Source organism: Caenorhabditis briggsae, assembly GCF_000004555.2.
Source record: "Caenorhabditis briggsae complete genome, chrI, whole genome shotgun sequence".
NCBI lineage: Eukaryota > Metazoa > Nematoda > Chromadorea > Rhabditida > Rhabditidae > Caenorhabditis > Caenorhabditis briggsae.
This window is the reverse complement of record NC_013489.2, coordinates 2,476,975-2,499,937: the sequence shown is the minus strand read 5'-3', so window position 1 is coordinate 2,499,937 and position 22,963 is coordinate 2,476,975. Positions and strand designations below refer to the sequence as shown.

General features: G+C 36.2%; 4 protein-coding genes across 4 annotated transcripts; 3 read left to right on the top strand and 1 right to left on the bottom strand.

Annotated features, from left to right (window-relative positions):
* Nucleotides 1–220: 220 nt before the first annotated feature.
* On the top strand, nucleotides 221–10,422 carry CBG22130 (the record flags this gene model as incomplete). Its single annotated transcript, XM_045241761.1, has 12 exons — nucleotides 221–290; nucleotides 360–441; nucleotides 581–779; nucleotides 1,471–1,773; nucleotides 3,183–3,506; nucleotides 5,050–5,265; nucleotides 5,419–5,570; nucleotides 6,094–6,360; nucleotides 7,474–7,702; nucleotides 7,749–8,046; nucleotides 8,865–9,118; nucleotides 10,363–10,422. 12 exons carry the CDS (start codon nucleotides 221–223, stop codon nucleotides 10,420–10,422), a joined length of 2,454 nt encoding a protein of 817 aa, XP_045097489.1.
* A 228-nt stretch (nucleotides 10,423–10,650) lies between these two features.
* Nucleotides 10,651–11,933, bottom strand: CBG22129 (the record flags this gene model as incomplete). Its single annotated transcript, XM_002638857.1, has 2 exons — nucleotides 10,651–10,749; nucleotides 11,466–11,933. The coding sequence occupies 2 exons, from the start codon at nucleotides 11,931–11,933 to the stop codon at nucleotides 10,651–10,653; spliced, it is 567 nt and encodes a 188-aa protein (XP_002638903.1).
* A 617-nt stretch (nucleotides 11,934–12,550) lies between these two features.
* On the top strand, nucleotides 12,551–18,511 carry CBG22128 (the record flags this gene model as incomplete). Its single annotated transcript, XM_002638856.2, has 6 exons — nucleotides 12,551–12,580; nucleotides 14,440–14,534; nucleotides 14,633–14,822; nucleotides 15,007–15,289; nucleotides 15,780–15,889; nucleotides 18,341–18,511. The coding sequence occupies 6 exons, from the start codon at nucleotides 12,551–12,553 to the stop codon at nucleotides 18,509–18,511; spliced, it is 879 nt and encodes a 292-aa protein (XP_002638902.2).
* Nucleotides 18,512–19,150: 639 nt separating this feature from the next.
* Nucleotides 19,151–22,940, top strand: Cbr-hex-4 (the record flags this gene model as incomplete). The annotated part of the gene is made up of 5 exons (XM_045241742.1): nucleotides 19,151–19,309; nucleotides 19,724–19,993; nucleotides 20,579–21,056; nucleotides 22,159–22,511; nucleotides 22,719–22,940. 5 exons carry the CDS (start codon nucleotides 19,151–19,153, stop codon nucleotides 22,938–22,940), a joined length of 1,482 nt encoding a protein of 493 aa, XP_045097488.1.
* Between the last annotated feature and the right edge of the window lie 23 nt (nucleotides 22,941–22,963).

Below are 22,963 nucleotides of genomic sequence, written 5' to 3'. Positions count from 1 at the left end.
TAACTCTTTGAAATTTAAATTCTTTGCGGTTTTCCTCTCTTTTTCAAACTCCCCCCGCTTTTCTGCGACTAGAGAGTGTGTGGGACGAGGAGACGCAGCACACCGGCCGGAATAGCGGAGTGTCGTTTGTGGGCGAAAAAATAAACAATTTTTAGCAAACATTTTGCCAACTCACAGATTTTGGCACAATCTGAAATTATCGCTATACTTTCTGGGTGATATGGATCGAGATTCACTGGATTTGAATGTGCTATCGAAGAGCTTCGTCAAGAATTGTGTACTTATCTCTCGTAAGGAATTTTTCTTATTTTTTCTAATTAATTTTATTAAAATAAGAAAACCCAATTTTACAAATTCAGATGCGGGTGTGGACCAATCGTTTTCAGTGTATCAGCATGCGCTGATCTCCTATTTTTCCCGAAATTCGCTGGTTTGGAAAATGTGAGTATTCTTTAGTCTTTAAAATTTTCTAAGCCAATTTTAAGCATTTGAAACTTCATCTAGACCAATTTCAGCTGAATTTTCATGATATCCAGCTCATTTTTATCCCAAAAATCTCTTGAAAACCCAAAAATTGCAGAAACAATAAACTATTCCCGCATCGACTAGTTTTCCCGCTGAAATTCGTCCCCTACGAAGACAAATTGTGCTTTGGACCGCAAATTTCGCCGACGGAAATCACGAAAATCGCATTTTTGCACATTTTCAATATCAATGTCACTTCGGCCGATGATTATCGACAAAATGTGCGGCATAATGTGTCGGATTGGTTTGCAAAAGTGAGTTTTTGCTAAAATTCCTTTAAAATTGTCTGAAAATGAGCTGAAATTAGTTGAAAAAATGCTGAACATCAATCTAAAACTCCTGAAAATTTTCCAGCTCCGTGTGGTCAACATTCGGCGTTTTCATAGTGATTTCATACTAAAAATTCTCTGAAAATCAGCAAAAAAGCCCAAGAATCAATCTACACGATTACATCGCTCTTTTTTCCGTTTTTAGAGGTAGTTTCAGACTAAAAAAGTGAATTTTCAAAGCTAAATTGGTCCCAAGTGTGACCTGGTTCGACCCTAAAACGACCAAAGATTGGACCACATTCGGGCCGTTTTTGAACAGTTTTAGACCTATTTCCGGCAATTTCAGACTAAAATGATCCGAAATTTATAAAAATCAAGTCATGTTGGTCCACGGATTGTTTTTGAGCTATTTTAATAAAAATGCGATTTTTTGTTCAATTTGACCGTCAAAATCTACAGAGTTTTAGCCAGTTTTTAATAAATTTTCTTGGCTATTGACCAAAATTTTTTTTTGGACCATTTTTAACGAATTTCCGACCATTTTCGACCGACTTGGCTGGTTTTTCGACCATTTAGGAGCAATTTTCTTGCCTTTTTTCGAATAATTCAAGCCTAAAATGGTCTAAAAACGATCTGAATCAATCATTTTTGACCAATTTTCAACCGATTTTTGCAGCTAAACTCGAAATCGGACGTTCAATGGATCATCGTGATCAACACGAATCGAGCGAAAGATCGGAAGACGAAACAATCGATAATGGAGAAGATCAAAACGGATTTTGCGAAATTCACGAATCGCCTCTTCGAACTACCGGATACCAGCGATCAGACGGCGTTTCAATCATTCGTTCAGGGCATTCAATCGTTCTTGTTTCAACATTTAACACTGGTTATGGACATTTGGGATAAGGCATTGAAGTCGCAGTATGAGAAGAAGAAACAGCACTCGTGGGATGTTTTTAGCTATTTTCAGAGTATGGTGAGTGAAAAATTCAAAAAGTTGAATAGCAAAATCCCAAATAATCCAAATATCCGATGAAAAAAATCCTAAAATTTCTGGAAATCGAAAAATTCCAAAAACCCAAAAATTCTAAAAGTTCAAAATTCCCCAAAAAGCCTCAAAATCGAGAAATCCTGGAAACCCGAAAAATCCTAGAAATTTTAAAGAAAATCATAAGGTTTCTAGAACTTTCAGGTTTTCGGATTTTTTGAAAAAAAATTTCAAATTTTGGAAATTTCTCAATTTTTCCACTCGCTAAAAATCACTTTTTTTCAGCGATTTTTTTTCCAATTTCAACAGAAAATGTGCTATAAACTTTTCGAAAATTTCCATACAATTTTCAGCCCCATTTCTTCGGCTCCGGGACATTTCGAAAGTGTGGTAATACGGGCGAATGAACGAATTTCAGACTACAAAAACCTGTTTTAGGGTTTTCAAATGTGCTTTTTCTGATAGAACACATTCTGAAATTCGAAAAAATCCAAAATTTAATTTTTTCAAAACAATTTTTATGGGAGCTGAAAATAGTCTGGAAATTTCCGAAAAGTTTATAGCACATTTTCTGTTGAAATTGAAAAAAAAATCGCTGAAAAAAAGTGATTTTTAGCGAGTGGAAAAATTGAGAAATTTCCAAAATTTGAAATTTTTTTTTCAAAAAATCCAATTTTCAAAAAATCCTGAAAACCGGAAAGTTCTAGGAACCTTAAGATTTTCTTAAAAATTTCTAGGATTTTTTTGGATTTTCAGGATTTTTCGGGTTTCCAGGATTTCTTGATTTTGAGGGTTTTTGGGGAATTTTGGATTTTTGGAATTTTTGGAATTTTTCGATTTCCAGAAATTTTAGGATTTTTTTCATCGGATATTTGGATTATTTAGGATTTTGCTATTCAATTTTTTGAATTTTTTGAAATGTTTAGTTTTTTTGGATTTACAGAATTTTAGGATTTTGATGATTTTTTGGAATTTACAATTTTTAGGATTTCAAAATGTTTAGAACTTAGGATTTTCAAAATTTTTTGAATTTTTAGATTTTTAGATTTTCCGGGAATTTCTAGAACGAAATTTTGGAAAACTAAAAATCTTCAAAATCCGGAAAATTCAAAATTTGAAAAAATCCAAATTTTTGAGTTTTGATTCAAAATCCAAGAAATTGGCTCAAAAATATTTGTTGTGAAAATCAGTTTTTTCAGACAACTTTTCAGAAAATTGCTCGAAAAATGTCAAAAATTCACTGAAAAATAAACTAAAAATGATGGATTTTCAGCGAAAAAACTGGCTTTAAAAATCTGAGAAAAATAGACAAATTTCATAAAAATTGGCTCAAAAATAGCATATTTTTTCTAGATAAATGTTCAAATTTATAAAAATAAAATTCCCGAATTTTTCAGACAGAATACGGTCGCCTCTTCTGGAGTTTCGGCGCCGTCGAATACTCCATGTCGATATTCGACGATATGGAAAAACTGCTCCACGACTTCGTCGTCCGCTCCGGCGATTCAGAATCTCCGAGATGGTTGGCACAGCTTCTAAACACTAAAATCGACGATCGCCCCTCTTTAATCTCGAATTTCCAAGTTCAACGAATCGAAAAACGGGCGGCACACTATCTAGGAATGAGAAACTATCTATTCAGTCAGCAGATCATCATGTCCATCCATTTGTATCAACAAAAAATGAAATCGAATATGCGGCGCCGAGTTTACGATCGGATTGTGCTGTTGGGATAATGCAGAGAGCGTTGATTACGATTGAAGCAGTCAAAGAGTTCAATAATTTGATGAATGCGAGTTTTTAGCTCAAAATCACTGAAAAATGGCAAAAACGCCGTGAATTTTGTGTCTGAAATGATTTTCAAAAAATGCTACAAAATATCTACAGATATGCCTGAAAATAGTCGAAAAATCCTATAAAATTAACTGAAAACGACCAAAAATGGCCGAAATTCGATCTGAATTGTTTCAAAATTGGCCTGAATGGGCTCAAATTCGCCCGTCTAGTAATAATCCAGTTTAGCTCGAATCGGTCGAAATAAGGTGCAGAAATATCAAAATTCGTCAAAATTCGAAAATGATCAAAATTCGTTCAAAAATTACTGAAAGCGACCAGAAATTGGCCTAGAACGGTCCAAAATTTTGGAAAAATGGCCAAAATTTAATCCAGAATGACCTGGAACGGCTTAAAGGTGGGGGGACAGGAGATTTTTCGTAGTTTTTTTGTAGCTAGAGTATGCATTCTACCGTGACGGTGTACAACGCTTAATGTCACTCTGCGTACAGCTGTCGTCCTCGCCTTTATGTATGCAATCGGGCGTGCGCTTTCTCTTTGCCCGCGTGGCTCAGTCGTTAGCGGCGCCGCACCCTCAATCATCGCCCCCACAAGTTCAACTCCTCGAGAGGCATCTTTGAACGGAATTTCGAGAACATTATTTTTTTTCATTTCAAAAATTTTTTGTTCAATTTTTTGTTCAACATTATTTTTTTTCAATTCAAAACCTCGAAAATCTGAAAATTCTAAAATTTCAAAAATCTGAAAATCATAAATTCTAAAAATCTTGAAAATTCAAAAAATTCAAAAGTTTGAAAAATCTGAAATTTCGAAAAATTCAAAATTCCGGAGTTCCGAGAATTCGAAAAATTCGAAAAGTTCAAAAACTAGAAAATTCGGAAAACTCGAAAATCTGAAAAATCTGAAATTCAAAAATCCGAAATTCCGAGAATTCGAAAAATTCAAAAATTCAAAATTCTAAAAATTCAAAAAATTCAAAAACTTGGAAATCTGAAAATTCAAATATTTTAAAATTCGGAAAATTCAAAAATCCAAAAATCTGAAAATTCAAATATTTTAAAATTCTGAAAATTCGGAAAATTCAAAAATCCAAAAATCTGAAAATTCAAATATTTTAAAATTCTGAAAATTCGAAAAATTCAAAAATCCAAAAATCTGAAAATTCGGAAAATTCAAAATCCAAAAATCTGAAAATTTGGAAAATTCAAATATTTTAAAATTCTGAAAATTCGAAAAATCCGAAATTCCGAGAATTCGAAAACTCGAAAATCTGAAAATTCTAAAATTCTAAAAATCCTAGACCTCTTTTATTTCAGATTAAATTTAGAGCACTTTTGACAAGTTTTGGACCATTTCAGGCTATTTTTTTGGTCGGTTCTAGCTATATTCTGTTCATTTTGTTCCCCTTTTTCAATGATTTTTGTCCTATTCAAGCCGAATTTCCGCTCATTTTCAGTCTGAAACTTTCAGAACAAGCGAGACATTCCAAAAACGTGCTGTTGGACATGGTGGACCGTCTCGGAATCCCTCCAAATCTGTCAACTCCTCTGTGATGTGTCTCATCTGAATGTGGCTCCTGTCATCCTTGCACGCCTTCATTTGGCTCGTTTTGATGCTCTTTTGAGTTTGGCGAAGCTGCTGAAATTGAATCCAGAAGACAAATCGGGATTGACAGAGTGGCTTCAGGTAAGAAAAAATCGATTTTTTGCTGGAAAACATGGCTGAAAATCATATAAACTGTAGTGAAAAAAGTTGCTAAATTATATTTGGATTTTCGACTGGAAAAAATGTCTGAAATCGACCAATTTTGGGTCATTTTAAGCCGAATTATTTTTCCAGATCAAACCCCTAACTCTGGAATCTCGAATTCTGAATTCCGCGGTCGGCTCAATGGACCAAATGTGTGTGGAAATGGAAAAAGTACACGATATCTGTATAAATGCACTGGCTCATGCGGATAGACAACGATTTGTGCTGAATGTCACTCACCAGTTTTTTGGATTTTTGAGGTTTGAAATTCATGAAAAATGGTTCAAAATTCATGAAAAATGAACCAAAATTGATGGGAAGTGGTCCATAATTTATGAAAAATAGACTAAATTTCATGAAAAATAGCTCAAAATCCATGAAAAATGGTTTAAATTTCATGGAAAATGGTCCGAATTTTATGAAAAATGGCCCGAAATTCATGAAAAATGGTCTTAAATTTATGAAAAATGGTTTAAATTTCATGAAAAATAGTTTGAAATTTGTTTAAAATGACTCAAAATTCATAATAAATGGCTCAAAATTCTTGAAAAATACTTCAAAATTCATGAAAAATTGCTCAAAATTCATTACAAATGATCCAAAATTCATGAAAAATATTTCGAAATTCGTTAAAAATGACTAAAAATTCCTGAAAAGTGGCTTGAATTTCAAAAATGAAATCCTTCAAAAATGGTACAAAATTTATAAAAAATTGCGTTTTTTTTCTGAAATTTTGAGAATTCCAATTTTTTAAATTAGCTCCAGAATCCTTTCTTCCAGATCCATCAACTCAAAATGTCCCATTTCGAAACTGTCCATTTCGAAACCGATCCTCCAAACGATGCCGATCCAACCATCAACTGCTCAAATGCTCAAATCTCTGTGCTCGGAAATTCTAGAAGAATCTAAGAATTCAGATGACATTCTGAATTTGTTGTTTTTCATTTCTCAGTGTGAAATGGACGAAAAAATCAATGAGAAATTGATGGAGAAATTGAGGAAGAAGGCGGAGGACGATGGACGACCAGTGGAGTGAGGAATGGGGGGAATTTGGAGGGAAAAATTGGGAGAATAGGCTGGAAATTGATATAAATCGAATCGAAAATGGTTCAAATTTATCATTAAAAAGTCCCAAATTTGCTCGAAAATTATAGATTTGAAATGATTCGATTTCGTTCTAAATTAATTGTTATGAGGTTCAAAAATAGTCTTAAGTGGGTCAAAATTGGTTTTAAAGGTGGGGGGACATGAAAAAAATAATGTTCCGTTCAAAGATGCCCCTCGAGGAGTTGAACTTGTGAAGGCGAGGTTTGAGGGTGCGGCGCCGTTACCGACTGAGCCACGCGGCAAAGAGAAAGCTGACGCCCGATTGCATACATAAAGGCGAGGACGACAGCTGTACGCAGAGTGACATTAAGCGTTGTACACCGTCGCGGTAGAATGCATACTCTAGCTACAAAAAAAAACTACGAAAAATCTCCTGTCCCCCCACTTTAAATTGTCTAAAAATGATAGGAAATTGCCTTTAAATTTATCAAAAATAGTCCAGATTTTTCCATAAAAATTATCCTTAAAAATAGCCTGAAAGTGCTTAAAAATAGCTATAAATGGGTCAAATTTGGTATGGAATAGTCCGAAATTCACAGAGAATAACTAAAATCAAGCTAAAATTTGCTGAAAATGCATTGAAAAATGCTCCAAAATTCATGAAAAATGGTCCAAAATTCATGAAAAATGATTCTAAATTCATGAAAAATGGCTCAAAATTCGTGAAAAATGGTTCAAAATTTGTAAAAAACTGTCCAAAATTCATGAAATAAGTTCGAAATTTTATGAAAAATGGTCCAAAATTCACAGAAGATGACCTAAATTATCACAATATGGTCCATTCAAATAGCCCAATTTTGAAGAGAAAATCGGACAAAACATAGTCCAAAAATCGTTTAAAACAGCAAGAAATGTCCCAAAATCACTAAAATTGATACAAAATTTTCATTAAAAACGCCCAGCACTTTTAGGCTTGAATTGACCAATTTTGAGCGAATTCGGTATAAGTAGAGGCTTCAATTAGTCTGAAATTCGTTGAAAATGTTGAAAAATCGATCTAAAATCGCCCGAAAAATCTTGAAAATCCCCGATTTTCAGCCTCTCCACAATCGCTATAACCGACGACTCGAATCACATGTTTTCGATAATAATCGAAAGTTTCGAAGCCGTCCAAACGACGGATTCCATCCTAGAGATTCGATCGATAATCGATTCGAAAATTGGATTCTCCCTTGATAATGCAAAAATCGAACTGCATTTTTCAGGAGATTCTGGTAGTTCGATTGCTCAGCAATCGAATTTATCGGTGTTGTCGTTGCAGCATGAAGTAGGTTTTTGAAAATAATTTAAAGCTCAAAATTCGAAATTTCCAGAAAAAAGAGAACATTTGCCGACTGGTTTCCGAGCTGAAACTCTCCAAAACGTCCCAAACAGCTGAAAATTCCACTAAAAATCTTCAAATTTCCACAATTTCTCCGATTTTAAAACCGGGAAAAAATGAGATTCTCTTCCGAACAGATATCACAAAAATTGGATGTTTTATTCTGGAAAAAGTGCGAATTTCAAGGGATTTTCTGGAATTTTCCACGTCGAATGTGGTTACGAGGCGACCAGCAGCACTGTACTGCATTGCGACACCACACTCGGTTACTGTAGCAAATGATGGGCAGCGTGAGTTTTTACACTAAAAATGGTCCAAATTTCATTAAAAATGATCCAACATTTATGAAAAATGGTCCAAAATTCATTGAAAATGGTCCAAAATTCATTAAAAATGGTCCAAAATTCATGAAAAATGGTCCAAAATTCATGAAAAATGGTCCAAATTTCATTAAAAATGGTCCAAATTTCATCAAAAATGATCCAACATTTATGAAAAATGGTCCAAAATTCAATGAAAATGGTCCAAAATTCATTAAAAATGGTCCAAAATTTATGAAAAATGGTCCAAAATCCGTGAAAAATTGTTAAAAATTCATTTAAAAAAATGGTCCAAAATTCATTAAAAATGATCCAAAATTCATGAAAATTGGCCCAAAATCCATTAAAAATTATCAGAAAATTCATCAAAAAATGGATCTAAATTCATAAAAAATTATATAAAATTGACTCAAAAATGATCCGAAATTCGAGCCTTTTTTTCTAGCTGAAATTTCGATTTTTTTAAACTTTATTCAAATTTCAAATTCCCGCCAGCCCATTTTCTTGGACTTTTACCCAAAAAACTATTGGAAATCCCTCCAATTTCATCCCAATTTAGGCCTTTTTTTTCAGCTCAAAATTTGGGTTTTTTTTCGAATTTTAATTTTTCGAATTCAAAATTTTCAAATTCCCGCCAACCCAAATTTCCCCGATTTCTACAGAAAAAAACTCTGCCGAAAGAGCTAATTTTTATGTCGTTTTTGGCTTTAAAATGTCGTTTTTTTCAATTTTCAAAATTTTCAAATTCCCACCGAACCACCTCACCCGATTCCCCCCATTTTTTGCAGATTTCTACGCTGGAGTAATGCAAGAATTGGAAATCGACGTCGAGGCGAAATGTGAAATTCCCAAAGAGACGCATCTGGAAATCGAACCATCCACCCCGAATTTCCAGTTTTTGGATGATTCTCAAGAATGGAAAAATTCAATGAAAATGGCACTTTTGCCTTTCGAATCGATGGAAAAACGGAGGTTTCGAGTGAGAATTTGGCTGAAAATCGATTCGACGATTTGCGAGTCGGCGGCGGTGCAGAAGAGAGCGGTGAGCAATTCTGATGAGCAAGACTGGGAAGACTGGGAATTTGGAGAACTGGAATTCTAGAAATGAGAAATCTAAGACCTCGAAATATTGGATTTTTAGGAATTCAAAAGTTTTGAAAAACTGGAAAATGGGGATTCAGAAAATTGGATCACTGAGCAATCTAGAAATTTCGAAATCCAGAAATCTAGGATTCTGAAAATTGAAAATTCCAAGTCCTGAATATCTGAAAATTTCGGAATCTAGCAATCAGAAAATCCTGGAATCTAGAGTTTTGTAAATCTTAAAATCTGAGAAGTCTGAGAATCTGGGATTCTGTAAATTCAGTAATCTGGAAATCCAGAAATCTAGGATTCTGAAAATTGAAAATTCCAAGTCCTGAATATCTGAAAATTTCGGAATCTAGCAATCAGAAAATCCTGGAATCTAGAGTTTTGTAAATCTTAAAATCTGAGAAGTCTGAGAATCTGGGATTCTGTAAATTCAGTAATCTGGAAATCCAGAAGTCTAGGATTCTGAAAATTGAAAATTCCAAATTCTGGAAATCTGGAAGTCTTGAAATCTAAGAATCTTGAAATTTGGGAATCCGAAAATCCAGTAATCTGAAAATTTCGGAATCTAGAATATTGTAAATCTGAAAATCTGAGAAGTATGATAATAAATCTAGGATTCTGAAATTTCGAAAAAATAATAAATCCTGGAAATCTGGAAATCTGGAAATTCAGAAATCTAGAATTCTGAAATTTTGGGAATTGGAAAATCACGGAATCTGGTCTGGAAATCTGAAAATCTTGAAATTTGGGAATCCGAAAATCTGGTTTCTTAAAAAACTAGATTTTCCAGAAATCCTGTATTCCAGTCTGAAAATTTAAAATTCTGGAAATCTTGAAAATTAAAAAATCTTAATGTCCGGAATTTTGAAAAATTCATATTTTGAATTCTATGGAATCTCAGAAATCTGGAAATCAAGAATTTGAGAGTAAAACAAAATTTTGGATTTCTAGAATTCGGAAAATCTTAAATTTTCTGAAAATTTGGAAATCCCTGAAATCTAAAAATCTTGGAATCTTGGAAACCAGGAATCTCAGATCTAAAGAAACTAAAAATTCGAAAATCTGGAAATTTGAAATCCGCTCATCTAGAAAACTGAAAATCTAGAAACCTAGAACTCGAAATTGATCGTTTTGAACCCGAAAAATTGCAAAAAAAACCCGTAATTTTCACCCTCATCTCGTAGTCTGTTATAGTTAGCGCCGATATATGATGAAAATGGCATAGAGAGACTGATAAGAACAAATTATCACTGATAACTGATTAACTATAAACAATTTCAAAATTTCAGTTGCCACTCAAACACATTTATTATAAAAATTCAGAAAAATCGGTTTTGCAAACACAGAAAAAAAACGATAATCGGAAGAATTTGACACGTATCATTTTTGACAACAGGAAGGGAGTAACATATGACAAGAGACGGTCAGAAATATACACAAAAAATTGTAGGCCTCCGCGCTACAGTAATCCTTTGAAGGCGCTTAGGACAACTCGACTTGAGCCATCACACAGGCGATCTCCTCGTGAGCAGTGTTTCCCTTGTTGTAGTTGAACATGCGAATCTCGAGTTCGTAGGGTTTCTGAAAAAGGAGGAATTGAGGGTTTGGAGTGGAAAATTGCAATTTTAGGGTTCAAATTGGGCACAAATAGTCAATTTTTCGTCTAAAACGGCTCGAAAAAGGACCAAAAGTGGTCGGAGATAGTCCAAACGTGGATCAAAAATCGCTGAAAGTGAGCTGAAAGTGCCAGAAAATGACCGAAAATGGATTAAAAATGGTCCAAAAATGGTCTGAAATAGAAGTTGTGTAAGAATGGTCCGAAATAGTCCCGCACGTCCCAAAAACGGCCCAGGTTGACTCTAAAAAGGCGTCTCTAACTAGCCTAAAACAAAAAAAAACTGACTCTAACTAGCCTAAAACATTCCGAAAATGGTCCAAAATAGTCTAAAAATGGTACCGACTGATCCAATAATGGTCTGAAATGGCTTAAAATAGAATTAAACTGCCCGGAAATGATCCAGAATAGTCTTAAAATGGTCCAGATCGATCCCAAAATGCCCAAAAATGTTCAAGAATGTCTAAAGATCATCCGGTCTTTGTTCAAAAACCGCCTAAATTGGTCCAAAAAAGCTCAGGAATAGCTTTAAAATTGGCTTGAAAGACCCAATACGGGCTGAGAACGGCTCTGGAACCCGCCTAAACTGTCCCAAAAGCTCAGAAATGGCTTTAAAAATGGGTGAAAACCCCCAAATATGGGGTAAGAATGTCCCTGATGGCCTTCAACACTCTAAACTTACATAAGCAGCCAACATATTGATGATAGCGGAGAACTGACTCAAATCCAACGGCAAAATCAAGAAAAGTGGTCCAGAAGTGAGCGGACAGTTATGGGCAAAGTCACATCCGTCGATACCATTGAGCAATCCAAAGGTGGGAATCGCGGTCCACGCACAATCCCCAGACCATCCAGCCTTATACTGATTGATCTTCACATTCACATGATTATCATCAATCTGTGGTCCGTGATTATAGGTGGTCAGATTGAGAATGAACTCATTGCGTGGGTCGATTGGGTAGATTGGTTTGCCATTCTTGTCCAAGGTCTGGATGTCGGTAATCGAGAATTGCTCATTGTCAGAGCACATGTAGGAATGGATCTGTTTGTCAGTACCATTTGGGAATGGGCAGTCGGCTAGGTTTTCCACTGGAAAAGCGTGGAAGGAAGAGCAGAGGAGTAGAGAGGTGGCTAGAAGAAATCGGAGCATTTTTAGTGGGCTGGCAAAAATGAGTTCCAGCGATTTCTATTTATACGGCACGGGAGAGTTTGTGCTTCTGGAAGTGGTGTCACCCCATTTCAGAGGAGCCCCGCCCCTTTTTCTCCTATCAGGTTATGCGTCGCATAGATTGCTTATCAGTGTGTGTGTGTGTGTGTCTGCTAGCTAGCTATGTGCTGCTGCGTGGCAATGGACGTTTGGTCGGAGAGGGGGAAAAGTGTTTTCTGAACACAGCTTGCTAGCTAGCTATGTGGAAAAGAAGGATTGATAAGGAAATTATATGGTGGTGAAAAAGTTAGTCACTCTCTTTCAATGACATTTTTAATTGCAACGAAACGGTTCTGATGTGATGGGCTACAGGAGCTAAGCGGGTCGGGAGAACGAAGATGACAGGAGAAGTTGTTAGCTAGATGGGTGGTCCAATGGTTTTGAGATCTTGGAGAGACCCGCATTTTTGCAGTCGGGCATTTCCAGAGAAAGGTCTAATTCCGCAACTGTAGCTCATCGGACTAATGGCTGATATCATAGTTAGGCAACATCTTGCCAAGACTTGTCCAACCCCTCAGTTTGAAACGACAGAATGAAGAGTAGATTCTCAGTGCATCAGAATGTTCATTCAGAAGCTAGCTCAAGTAGCCGTTAGCTTACTGGAAGAGGAATCCGTTTCTTGGAAATGTAGATGTCAGGAGATCCGACTTCCGGATCTCTAAGTTCCTGCTTTCCACCTTGACTTTATAGCCTTAAGCAATCTGAAAGCTGGAATCTTCAGAAGGCTCTCTGGTTTCATCTGGAACTATCAATCTACGAGATCGCTTTCGCGACGCTTCTAGACGATCTATGGCTTTATGAATCAAGCTTGAAGCCTCCCAAGAGTTTCCTGACTGGGTGGTCTTGTTTGTTAGACTACCATGGTCCGTCACGACAAACCTCTTGTTTACCCAAACGTTATAGCTTAATATTGATGAGTTCAGCAATGTTGCTCTAGTAAACAAGACATATTCTCTGACCTACGCTACCGTATTCTTCTTTTTGGTAAACAAGAAAGGGACGTTGCAAGGCCGTAGTAGTCAGATTGCTACATAGCTAGCTTCAAATGCAGTACCTTCGGCCTGATGTGGCTGTGTCGCCGACCATAACATTTTTAGTCAGATAAGATCGGTCGGCGGCAATAGGAGGAATCTTCCGGAGTCTGGCCATCTTCCGGAAGGCAAGCTCTCACAGAGTCTGTATCAAGATCAGAGCTCTCAGAAGTTATGATCTTTGTCTTTCGATTTCCGTCTTCCGATTTCCGACACTTATCATCCTGGTAGTGGATTCTGCGAGCTCTGGATTCTCGAACAACTCAGCTCATCCTTACCCTGAAAGAACAACTGCTCTTCGAATTCTGCCGCCTCTGACGTCAAGCTTACCGTCTTGCCGGTGCTGGTAGCGGATTCTGCAAGCTCCGAATTGTTAAGCCTCCTAGTCTACTACATTGGAAGACAGATCTATCTTCATTTGCATCTGAAGGCCTCCCTCCGTTTCCAACATTTCCACTCCTAGAATGTTGTCATTTTGGCGGCAAAATTATGCCCCTCGAAAAGCAATTGACAGGTTGTAGTTTAGTTAACCATACATATGACATCAAACATGTATGATTAGCATGCAGTATGTCACCATCTCGCTAACTATACAACAAGGGTAAAGATCGGAGAAGGGAATCGGAGTAAACACTGGAAACGTGTTGCTGGAAATGATTGGAGGCGAGATGGAATCATTGGAAAGAATACTATAGGAGATATGTAAGAGGTACTGTAGGAGAAGTAGGAGATGTATAAGGTACTGTAGAAGTATGTAGGAGGTATGTGTGAGGTACTGTAGGTGGTGTTTAGGAGGTACTCTAGGAGGTGTAGAAGGTATGTTGGAGGTGTAGGAGGTTCATGAGGTACTGTAGAAAATGTGTGAGGTACAGTAGGAGGTGTATGAGGTCTAGGAGGGATATGAGGTGTTTAAGGGACTGTAGGAAGCATGTAGGAGGTATGTAGAAGGTATTGTAGGGGGGGGGGGAGTACTGTAGGAGATATTGTGAGAGGTCTAGAAGGTACTGTAGGAGGTACGGTAGGTACTATTGCTGTTCTGCTCTATGGTGGGCTAGAGAGCCCTGTGATTCCTTAGAAATGGTTCAGCCTGGACCAACACTTCGGGTAGCTAATCTTGATGGTCTAGACTATCAAAAATAAATATGGCCTAGGAAACCGAATCTCGGAAAATTCTAGGCCATGTTTGTTGGCTCAGCTGCCTCCTCTGTATCATTTTGGCTTTCAACATTCCACCAATTTGCTGACTAGGTGGTCTTTTTGCCCCGGGAAATGAATGATTTTTTTTCGCTGACTCTTTGATGAGCTCAGCACATTTTTTCCACTATCTACAGTACCCTAGAATTGCTGATTTTGTAGTTTTTCCTGACTGTAAACAAGATTACCCGTGAGAAAAAACTCCTGAATTTCGATTTTTTCAGCTCCTCATCAAATGGATGGACCGAAAATACAACATTTCGCTGCACTTCGTTCCGGTGATGGTCATCAATTCGAAGACGTCAATGCTGACGACAGAGTGAGTTTGGATTTCTAGGCCACCTCCCGAGTTTTCATGGAAGCTTGTTGGCCGAATTTTTGGATTTTCTAGGCCACGAATTCCATTTTCGCTTCCAGCATCCTCCTTGAAGTCGAGCTAAACCGCGCGGCCGGTCCCAACATCACTACAGTAATCGACTCCGCCCATTTATCGATTGAATCGATTGATTTGTCGAATTATCCAGAAGTGGCGACGCCATTAAGCCAATTCCCAATGGAAGCCGACCTGCTTTCAGTCTCGAATCTGATTTGGAAGCTGCCATTGAAGGTTTGTAGGGTCCTGAAACTACAGTAACCCAAGAAATTTAATTTTTTCAAAATTTCAAGTTTTCACTGGTTCTTGAGTCAGGAAGTTTGACGCTTTTCGTGAGCCTGAAAATCTGAAAATCGATTTTTTCGGAGTCTCAAAACGAAAACTACCGTAACCCAAAAATCCGAAATTTCTCTTCCAGGGCTCCCTAGTCAAGCATCGTCTCCATCTGGACTACACTGTCAAAAACCAGGACCCGCCCCTAAAATACACATTCGACGACATCGTCGAGCTTACTGTACCCGACGTCCAATTCGAAATTTGCACCCAAGTGCTGAGCCAACAGCCGGGAGCCCAACTGTGTCGTGCCACGTCACCATGCCATTTTGTCATATCGATTCGATTTTTGAAAGAATCATCGTGCAGTCTTCTGATTGTACTCGACGCTGATGATCGGATGTGGACGTTGGTGGAGAGAACGAAAAGTGAGAGAAAATTGATGGAAAATGAGCCTAAAACGACCTAAATTGGTCCAAATAGACTTGAAATAGGCTTAAAATGGTCTGAAATAGGTCAAAATTATCAAAATTTGGCAGAAAATGGGTTGAAAATAGGCGTAGAATATGCTTCAAACGATCCGAAATAGGCCTAAACCATCGAAAATAGACTAAAAACGAACTGAAATCGGCCTAGACTAGGTTTGAAATAATCCAAAATATGCCTAAAGTATCAAAACAGGCTTAAATCATCAAAATTTGGCAGAAATTAGTCCAAAATTGGCTTAAAATAAGCCAAGAATGGACCAAAATCATCGCAAACCCTCAAAATGTGACAAAAAATGGTCTAAAGTCGGCTTAAAATAGGCTTGAAACGGGCCAAAATGATCCCAAAATCATCAGAAAAGTTGCAATTTCAGGCAGTTCTAAACTTTTCTACAGTAATCCAATAAGCTCCGCCCACAAAATATGTTTTCAGTGGTCACCGTCAAAGACAGTGGACTGGGTCAGCTGGCGCTGACGATTATTCCAGTGGTCGCCGGATTTCTACCATTTCCAAACGTGTCGATTTATGAGTGTCATTTCGCGGTAAGACCCATTTTTAGCTTTGAAAAACTACAGTAATCCAAGAATAATTTAGATAAATTTGCTCAAAAATGAGTGAAAATAGACGCGAAAATCACCGATTTTTTTTTGGGAACTACAGTAACCTAATAAGCTCCGCCCACTTTCCACAATCTACAGTGACGAATGTTGCTGCTACTGTAATCCAAAAACAAGTTCTTGACAAAACGCATTTGAAAAATAAGACCACACCATACTTGTAAAATTCCGGGCCGGCCCACCAAATCCCGGGCCGGGCCTGAGGAAATTTTCAAGGCCCGGGCCCGGCCCGGAAGGCCCGGTGTCAAAAATTCTGTATTTTTGAGCCAAATTTTGAGCTCTCAAAATAATTTTTTCCATTTTTTTTCGTATTTCGGATTGTTTGTCTGTCTGATCAAAAAAGATCGAAAAACTCGAAAAAAATTTTTTTTGGTCGAAAAAAATCACATAAGGGTCCCCCCTTATGTGTTTTTTGAAAATTTCGAAACTAGTGAAATGACGGGCCTGCCGGGCCGGGCCGGGCCTCCGAAATTCCGGGAAAAGCCCGGCCCGGCCCGTTACAAGTATGGACCACACCCACTGTTTAGGAATTCTACCGTAGTCCTAAGTTAAGCTCCGCCCCTTTTGTTTGGTCACAAACACACACTTTTTGCATAGTTTTTTATGTAGTTGATGATGATAAATAATTTTTTTGGCTGATAAGAAATTTTTGGAAAAAAAATTTATTGGAAATTCGTTTTGATATTTTGTGCTGAACAGAAAATTTGTGACATTTTGAAGCACAAAATATTGAAAAGTCAAAAATAGTGGACATCTGGACACACAGACAGACATAAAATTTCAAGAAAAGGGGGAAATTTTGAAGTTTGAAAATCTGAAAATTTTGAAATTTTGGAATTTTGGAAATCCTGGAATTCGAAAATCTGGAATTCGAAAATTTTAGACTTTAAAAAATGCAAAATCTAAAAATCCATAAATTTGAAATCGCGAAAATTCAAAAGTCTGGGATTCTGGATATCTGGAATTCTGGTATTCTGAAAATCCGAAAGTTTCGAAAACTGTAAATCTGATATTCTGAAATTATGAATACCTGAAATTTAAAAAAAACTGAAAATCTGGAATTCTGAAAATGCAGTTTTCTGAAAATTGGGAGCCTGGAAATTTTTTTAAAAAACCTAAAAATACGAAAATCTGGAAATCTTGAAACTTCTAAATCTGAAAAAAATATTCTGGAAAAAATGAAAATCCGGTAGATATAATAGAAAAAATCCGAAAATTTCAATTTTTTGAACTTACAGATTTTCGATTTTTTGAAAAATTGAAAAAATAATTCTGAAAGTCTGAAATCGATATATCTGAATTTCTGAAAATCCTAAAGTTTTGAAAATTGAGAATCTGTAGATATGAAGAATCTGACACGAAAATCTGAACATCTGGAATTTGGAAATCTGGAAAACTGGAAAACATTGCATTTTCATCTGAAATTGTGAATCTTAATAATTCAAAAATTCTGAAATTCGAAAATTTCTGAAAATCCGAAAATTTCTAAAATTCTGAATTTTCATATTTCAGAAATTTTAGGAAATCCGAAAATCCCAAATTTCGATACATTTGAATTTCCCGGCAAATCAAAATTTTCGAATAAAATCTCTTGAAAAAATATGTCTTGAAAATCCGAAAAAAAATCGAAAATGATGAAAACATGAAATTTTAGGAGAAAATTTCCAAAATTCTATTCTTTTTTGTGTTGCAGTCCGACACGATCATCCCAGAAAAAGATATGATACATCTGGACACACAGACAGACATAAAATTTCAACAAAAGGGGAAAATTTCGAAGTTTGGAAATCTGAAAACTTTGGAATTTTGGAAATCCTGGAATTCGAAAATCTGGAATTCGAAAATTTTAGACTTTAAAAAATGCAAAATCTAAAAATCCATAAATTTGAAATCGCGAAAATTCAAAAGTCTGGGATTCTGGATATCGGGAATTGAGAAAATCTTTAAAAATTGGAATTCTGAAATTCTGAAAAATTTTAAATGTTTGGATTTCTCTGGTTTTGCAGCATTTTCACTTTGAAGTTTCTGGAAAATCTGAAAATCCGGAAATCTTGAACTTCAAATATCTAGAAATGGGAGAATCTGAAAATCTGGAATTTTAACATTTGAAAATTTTCTAAAAATTGAAATTTGAGAATGTGGAAATTGGAAAATCCGGAAACTTATTTTTTTTCTGAAAATCGGAAACCTGAAAATCGGAGTTCCAGAATTGCAAGAATCTAGGAACCAATTATATTCTGAAACTCAAAGAACTTAAGAAGCTGAAAATCTCTAAAAACTGGGAATTCGAAATTGAATTTCAGGATTTTCAGGAAATCTGAAAATCTCGAAATTCGAAAAAAAATCTCCAAAATTCAATTATTTAATTTTTTGCAGTCCGACACGATCATCCCAGGAAAAGATATACTATTTTTCAATCGAACCGCTGGAAAACAAATTCGAGTGCTTTCTCCAAATAATAATTCCGAAAATAACAATTTCGGAAAGGATGAGCCGGCAAGAGGATCGAATCGAATCAAGAAGACCATCGAGAAACTTTTTGATTAATTTTGTTTTTTTTGGAATTTTTGGAATTTTTTGATTTTTACAACATTTTTTCGATTTTGAAGAACCTTGAAATTCTGAATTTTTTGGATTTTTGACAATTCTGAAATTTGGATTTTCCTGCTATTTTTTCTCGAAGAACCAACTTTTTGGGATTTTGAAAATTTCTAAATTTTAATCTCAAAATTTTGAAATTTTAATATCACAATTTTCCCAAAAATCCAATTTTTTGAAATTTCAGAAATTTCTAGAATTTAGAATTTTCCCAAAATTTTCATGTACATTTCCACTAACTTCACATAATTTATTGGCATTTTTATTGCATGATTTGTCCATTTCCTTTGGGTTTCTAGTCATATTTTTTCATAATTTGTCATAATCATTTGTGATATTTTTTCCCCGCATTTTTAGGCTGAAAATTGATATTGGTGCTGTTGAAAAAATGAAGATTTCTATTTGATTTTTCAAAGTTTTTTTTTCCATTTTTCAGGTTTTTTTCCATGTTTGAATATCTATATTTTTCCTTTCTTTCAGTTTTTTTTCAAACTTTTAGCCCAAAATTGTTTTTCAGACTAACTTTCGCATTTTCATGGTCACCTAAATCACTTTTAAAAGAGAATTTTTCAAATTTCCCTCCAAAAAATGGCCCAAATCAAGAAGTTATGGCTACTGTTCTCGATTATCACCACAATGATAATGCTGATGTTTTTGATTGGTGGATCCAATATTTCACAGGGATTCTCTTCGAGTTATTCGTTTAATGGAGATATGGACCCAAGAGCAATGAGGCGATTCAAAAATGTTAGAAAAATTGCTTTTTTGAAGAAAAATCGCTTTTAGATAAGCTGAAAATCAGAAAAATCGGCTGAAAATGACCCAAAAATCATGAAAAATGAAGATGACCGAATTTTGGGTTCCTAAGCCTTTCGGATTTTTGAAATTCGGATTTTTGAAAATTTAAAAACTTAAAAAATTTGAATTTCCATCTGAAATTGTGAAAACTTCTGAAAATCCGAAAATTTCTGAAATTCCGAATTTTTAATCCAAAAATCCCAAATTTCGACACATTTGAATTTCCCGCCAAATCAAAATTTCCGAATAGAAAAATTTTGAAAATTCAAAAAAATTGGATTTGCTGAAATTCGAAAATTCAATCATCTCAAAATTTTGAATTTCCCGCCAAACTAATTTATTTCAAAAAATTCAAATTTCCAGTTAATCGTGCATATCGATTTGAAAGGAGCGCCGCCTCGAGTCGAATATCTCATTGATTTCTTCAAATTATTGTCAAAAAACCACGTGGATGGTGTGGTGATGGAATACGAGGATATGTTTCCATATTCTGGAGATTTAGAAGACGTCAGGAGGGATTCTGGAGCATATTCAGAAGATGACATCAGAAGAATCACAATGGAAGCGGCTGCGTTGAATTTGGAGATTATTCCGTTGATTCAGACTTTTGGACACTTGGAATTTTTATTAAAAGTGAGAAAATTCAAAAAAAGCGAAAATTTCGGAAATCCAAAAAAACACCTCTCCAGATCTTGAAGACATTATTTTGGGACTTCAAGACTGAAAAATTCGAATTCAGGGCGAAAATCTATCCTATGCTCGAAAAAAACGAGAGAAATCATTGAAATCCGAGATTTTTCCATGATGGCCGAGTTTTAGATTTCTAGGCCATCATGCTCAAAATTTGTTTAAAACATGAAATCCGTGGCTTTTTATCGGTTTATAGTGAGAAAATCAAGTTTTCCTCAAAATTCTACCCAGAAATCAACAATTGGGCTCAATGGCCGAGTTTTGGTTTTCTAGGCCACCATGCTCAAAATCGTCAAAAACACTATTTTCAATCAGTTTCAACACATAAAGTTGCTCTGAAGTTGCTAAAAACTAAATTTTTGATGATGGCCGAGTTTTGGATTCCTAGGCCACCATGCTTAAAATTGAAAAAACGCGATTTTTAGTCAATTCCCGTCAATAGTCGGATTTTCAATCAGTTTTTTCGATTTTTCGATTCTCAGAAATCTCAAAAATTTCAAAACTTTCAATTTACCGCCAATCTTCCAGCGCCCCGCATTCCGCACTCTATCCGAAGACTTCATCGACATCAACACAATTTGTATTTCCGACGATCGATCAATCGATATCATCCATCAAATGATTCTTCAAATTCGACGTCTTCATCCGAATTCCACTCGCATTCATATCGGTTCAGATGAAGCGTACCACGTGGCAGAAGACGTCAGATGTCATCAGAAGATGAGCAATGAGAAAATTGGAAAATCTGAGCTAAAAATGAGACATATTGCGAAAATTGGGAAATTCGCTAGAGAAATTGCTCATTTTAAGACGGTTTTCGCCTGGAACGATATGTTTGACAAGGAGGCGGAGTCTGCGATAAAAGGGGCGGAGCTTCACAAATGGATTGTTCCTGTGGTCTGGGGATATCGTGTGGATGTCACAGAGGACGGATACTTCCCAGAGGGTCTTTTTGAGAGGATTCCAAATGTTTTTGAGGAGTTTTATGTGGCCAGCGCTTATAAAGGCAGGATTTCTGGCTCACTATCAGAAATGTTTTTTTTCCAAAATCATAAGTTAGGATTCTGAGACATTCTGACGCGTTGAAACTTGAAAATTCGGATTTATCGCGAAAATCTACCCCTAGGACCCAAAAATCCGTACAAAAATGATTCAAATCCGAGATATTTCCATGCTGGCCGAGTTTTGGATTCCTAGGCCACCATGTTGAAATTCGTTGAGAACGTGAACTCCAGGGCTTTTGAGATGTTTTAAAAAGGAAAATCGAGTTTCCCGCAAATGTTCACCCTGAAATCCAAAATTGGGCTCAATGGCCGAATTTTTGTTTCCTAGGCCACTATGCTAAAAATTGTCAAAATCGCGGGTTTTAGCTGATTTTAAGCAAAAACTTCAGATTTAACACAAAAATCTATTCTATGCTCCAAAAACAGGGAAAAATCCATTGAAATCCGCGGTTTTCCCATGCTGGCCGAGTTCTGAGTTCCTAGGCCACCATGTTGAAACCTGTATAAACGCATGAAATCCGGGGCTTTTGATCTGTTTCAAGTAGGAGAATCTGGTTTCCCATGAAATTTCATCCAGAAATCCAAAAAATTCGAATTTGGCCCAGTGGCCGAGTTTTGGATTTCTAGGCCACTGTGACAAAAATCGTTGAAAACACGATTTTCTAATAAATTTCATACCAGGCATACCCGAATTTTCTAAATCTAACCAATAATTTTGAAAAATCGGCTGAAAACCGAGATTTTCAGATGGTGGCCGAACTTTTTTGGTTTTCTAGGCCACTAAGCTCCAAATCGTTAAAAACACGATTTTCAGCCAGTTTCGATCCGAAATTGTTAATTTCGGCCTTCAATTCGCTCAAAATTCAACGCAGCCTGCTAAAAACCAACTTTCCGGTGGTGGCCGAACTTTTTGGATTTCTAGGCCACCATGCTCAAAATCGTCAAAAACACGATTTTCAGCCAGTTTTCGATATGCAATTGATTCTAAAATGAAAAACAGTAATATATAAATAAAAATGTTCATGCTGGCCGAGGTTTTGGATTTCTAGGCCACCATGTTGAAAACTTTTTTTTTCGAAAACTTCAACGTTTTGTAATTTCTAGGTGCCGATGGAGCGCGACAACAGTTTTCTAACATCTCCCGCTACTTGGAAAATCAGAAATCCTACACAAAATTGATGGATTTGCACCCAAAAGCAGCTGGAAAAGTGTCTGGAATCTTCGTGACGGGATGGAGTCGATTCAATCATCTGAACGCGGTCTGCGAGCTACTTCCCGTTGCGATTCCATCGCTAATTATCGACTTATTGTATTTAAATTATGGAATTTCCGGAAATTCCGCATGGAAATCCATGAAAAATCAGCTGGAATGTGATCAGGAGACGTTTTTGAGAGGTGTCCTCTCGGAATGGACCATAAGAGGATGCGAATTTCCGGGGGCGGATGTTTTTGAGATTGTGAGTACATTGAATGAAATTTGAAAAAAAAAAGTACAAAATTTGAGAAAAAATGAGCCAAAATGAACAAAAAATGAGCAACGTTTCAGGAAAAATATTTCAAAAAAAATTTTTTTTTTCGAAAATCTGGAATTTTTAGATGTTTTGAAGCTTAGCTTTTTGGAAATTTCAAGCCTTTTTATATCGAAAACTCAAAAAGAATTCCAGATAATGCACGAATGGAAACGGCAGGTGGATCGTCGGCTACTGGGTCGAGCCGACCTCTCACCGGACCAAAAATCACCCACAGAAGTGCTGAGCAATCTGAGAACAGCTCTAAAACCAATCCTCTTCGACGCGGATATCGATGAAATTTATCACCAATACTTGAATGATTTCCATTCCATTCATTCGAGAACAACCATCTATCCAGATCTCATGAACTCTTGATTTTGACACTTTGAAATTTGAAA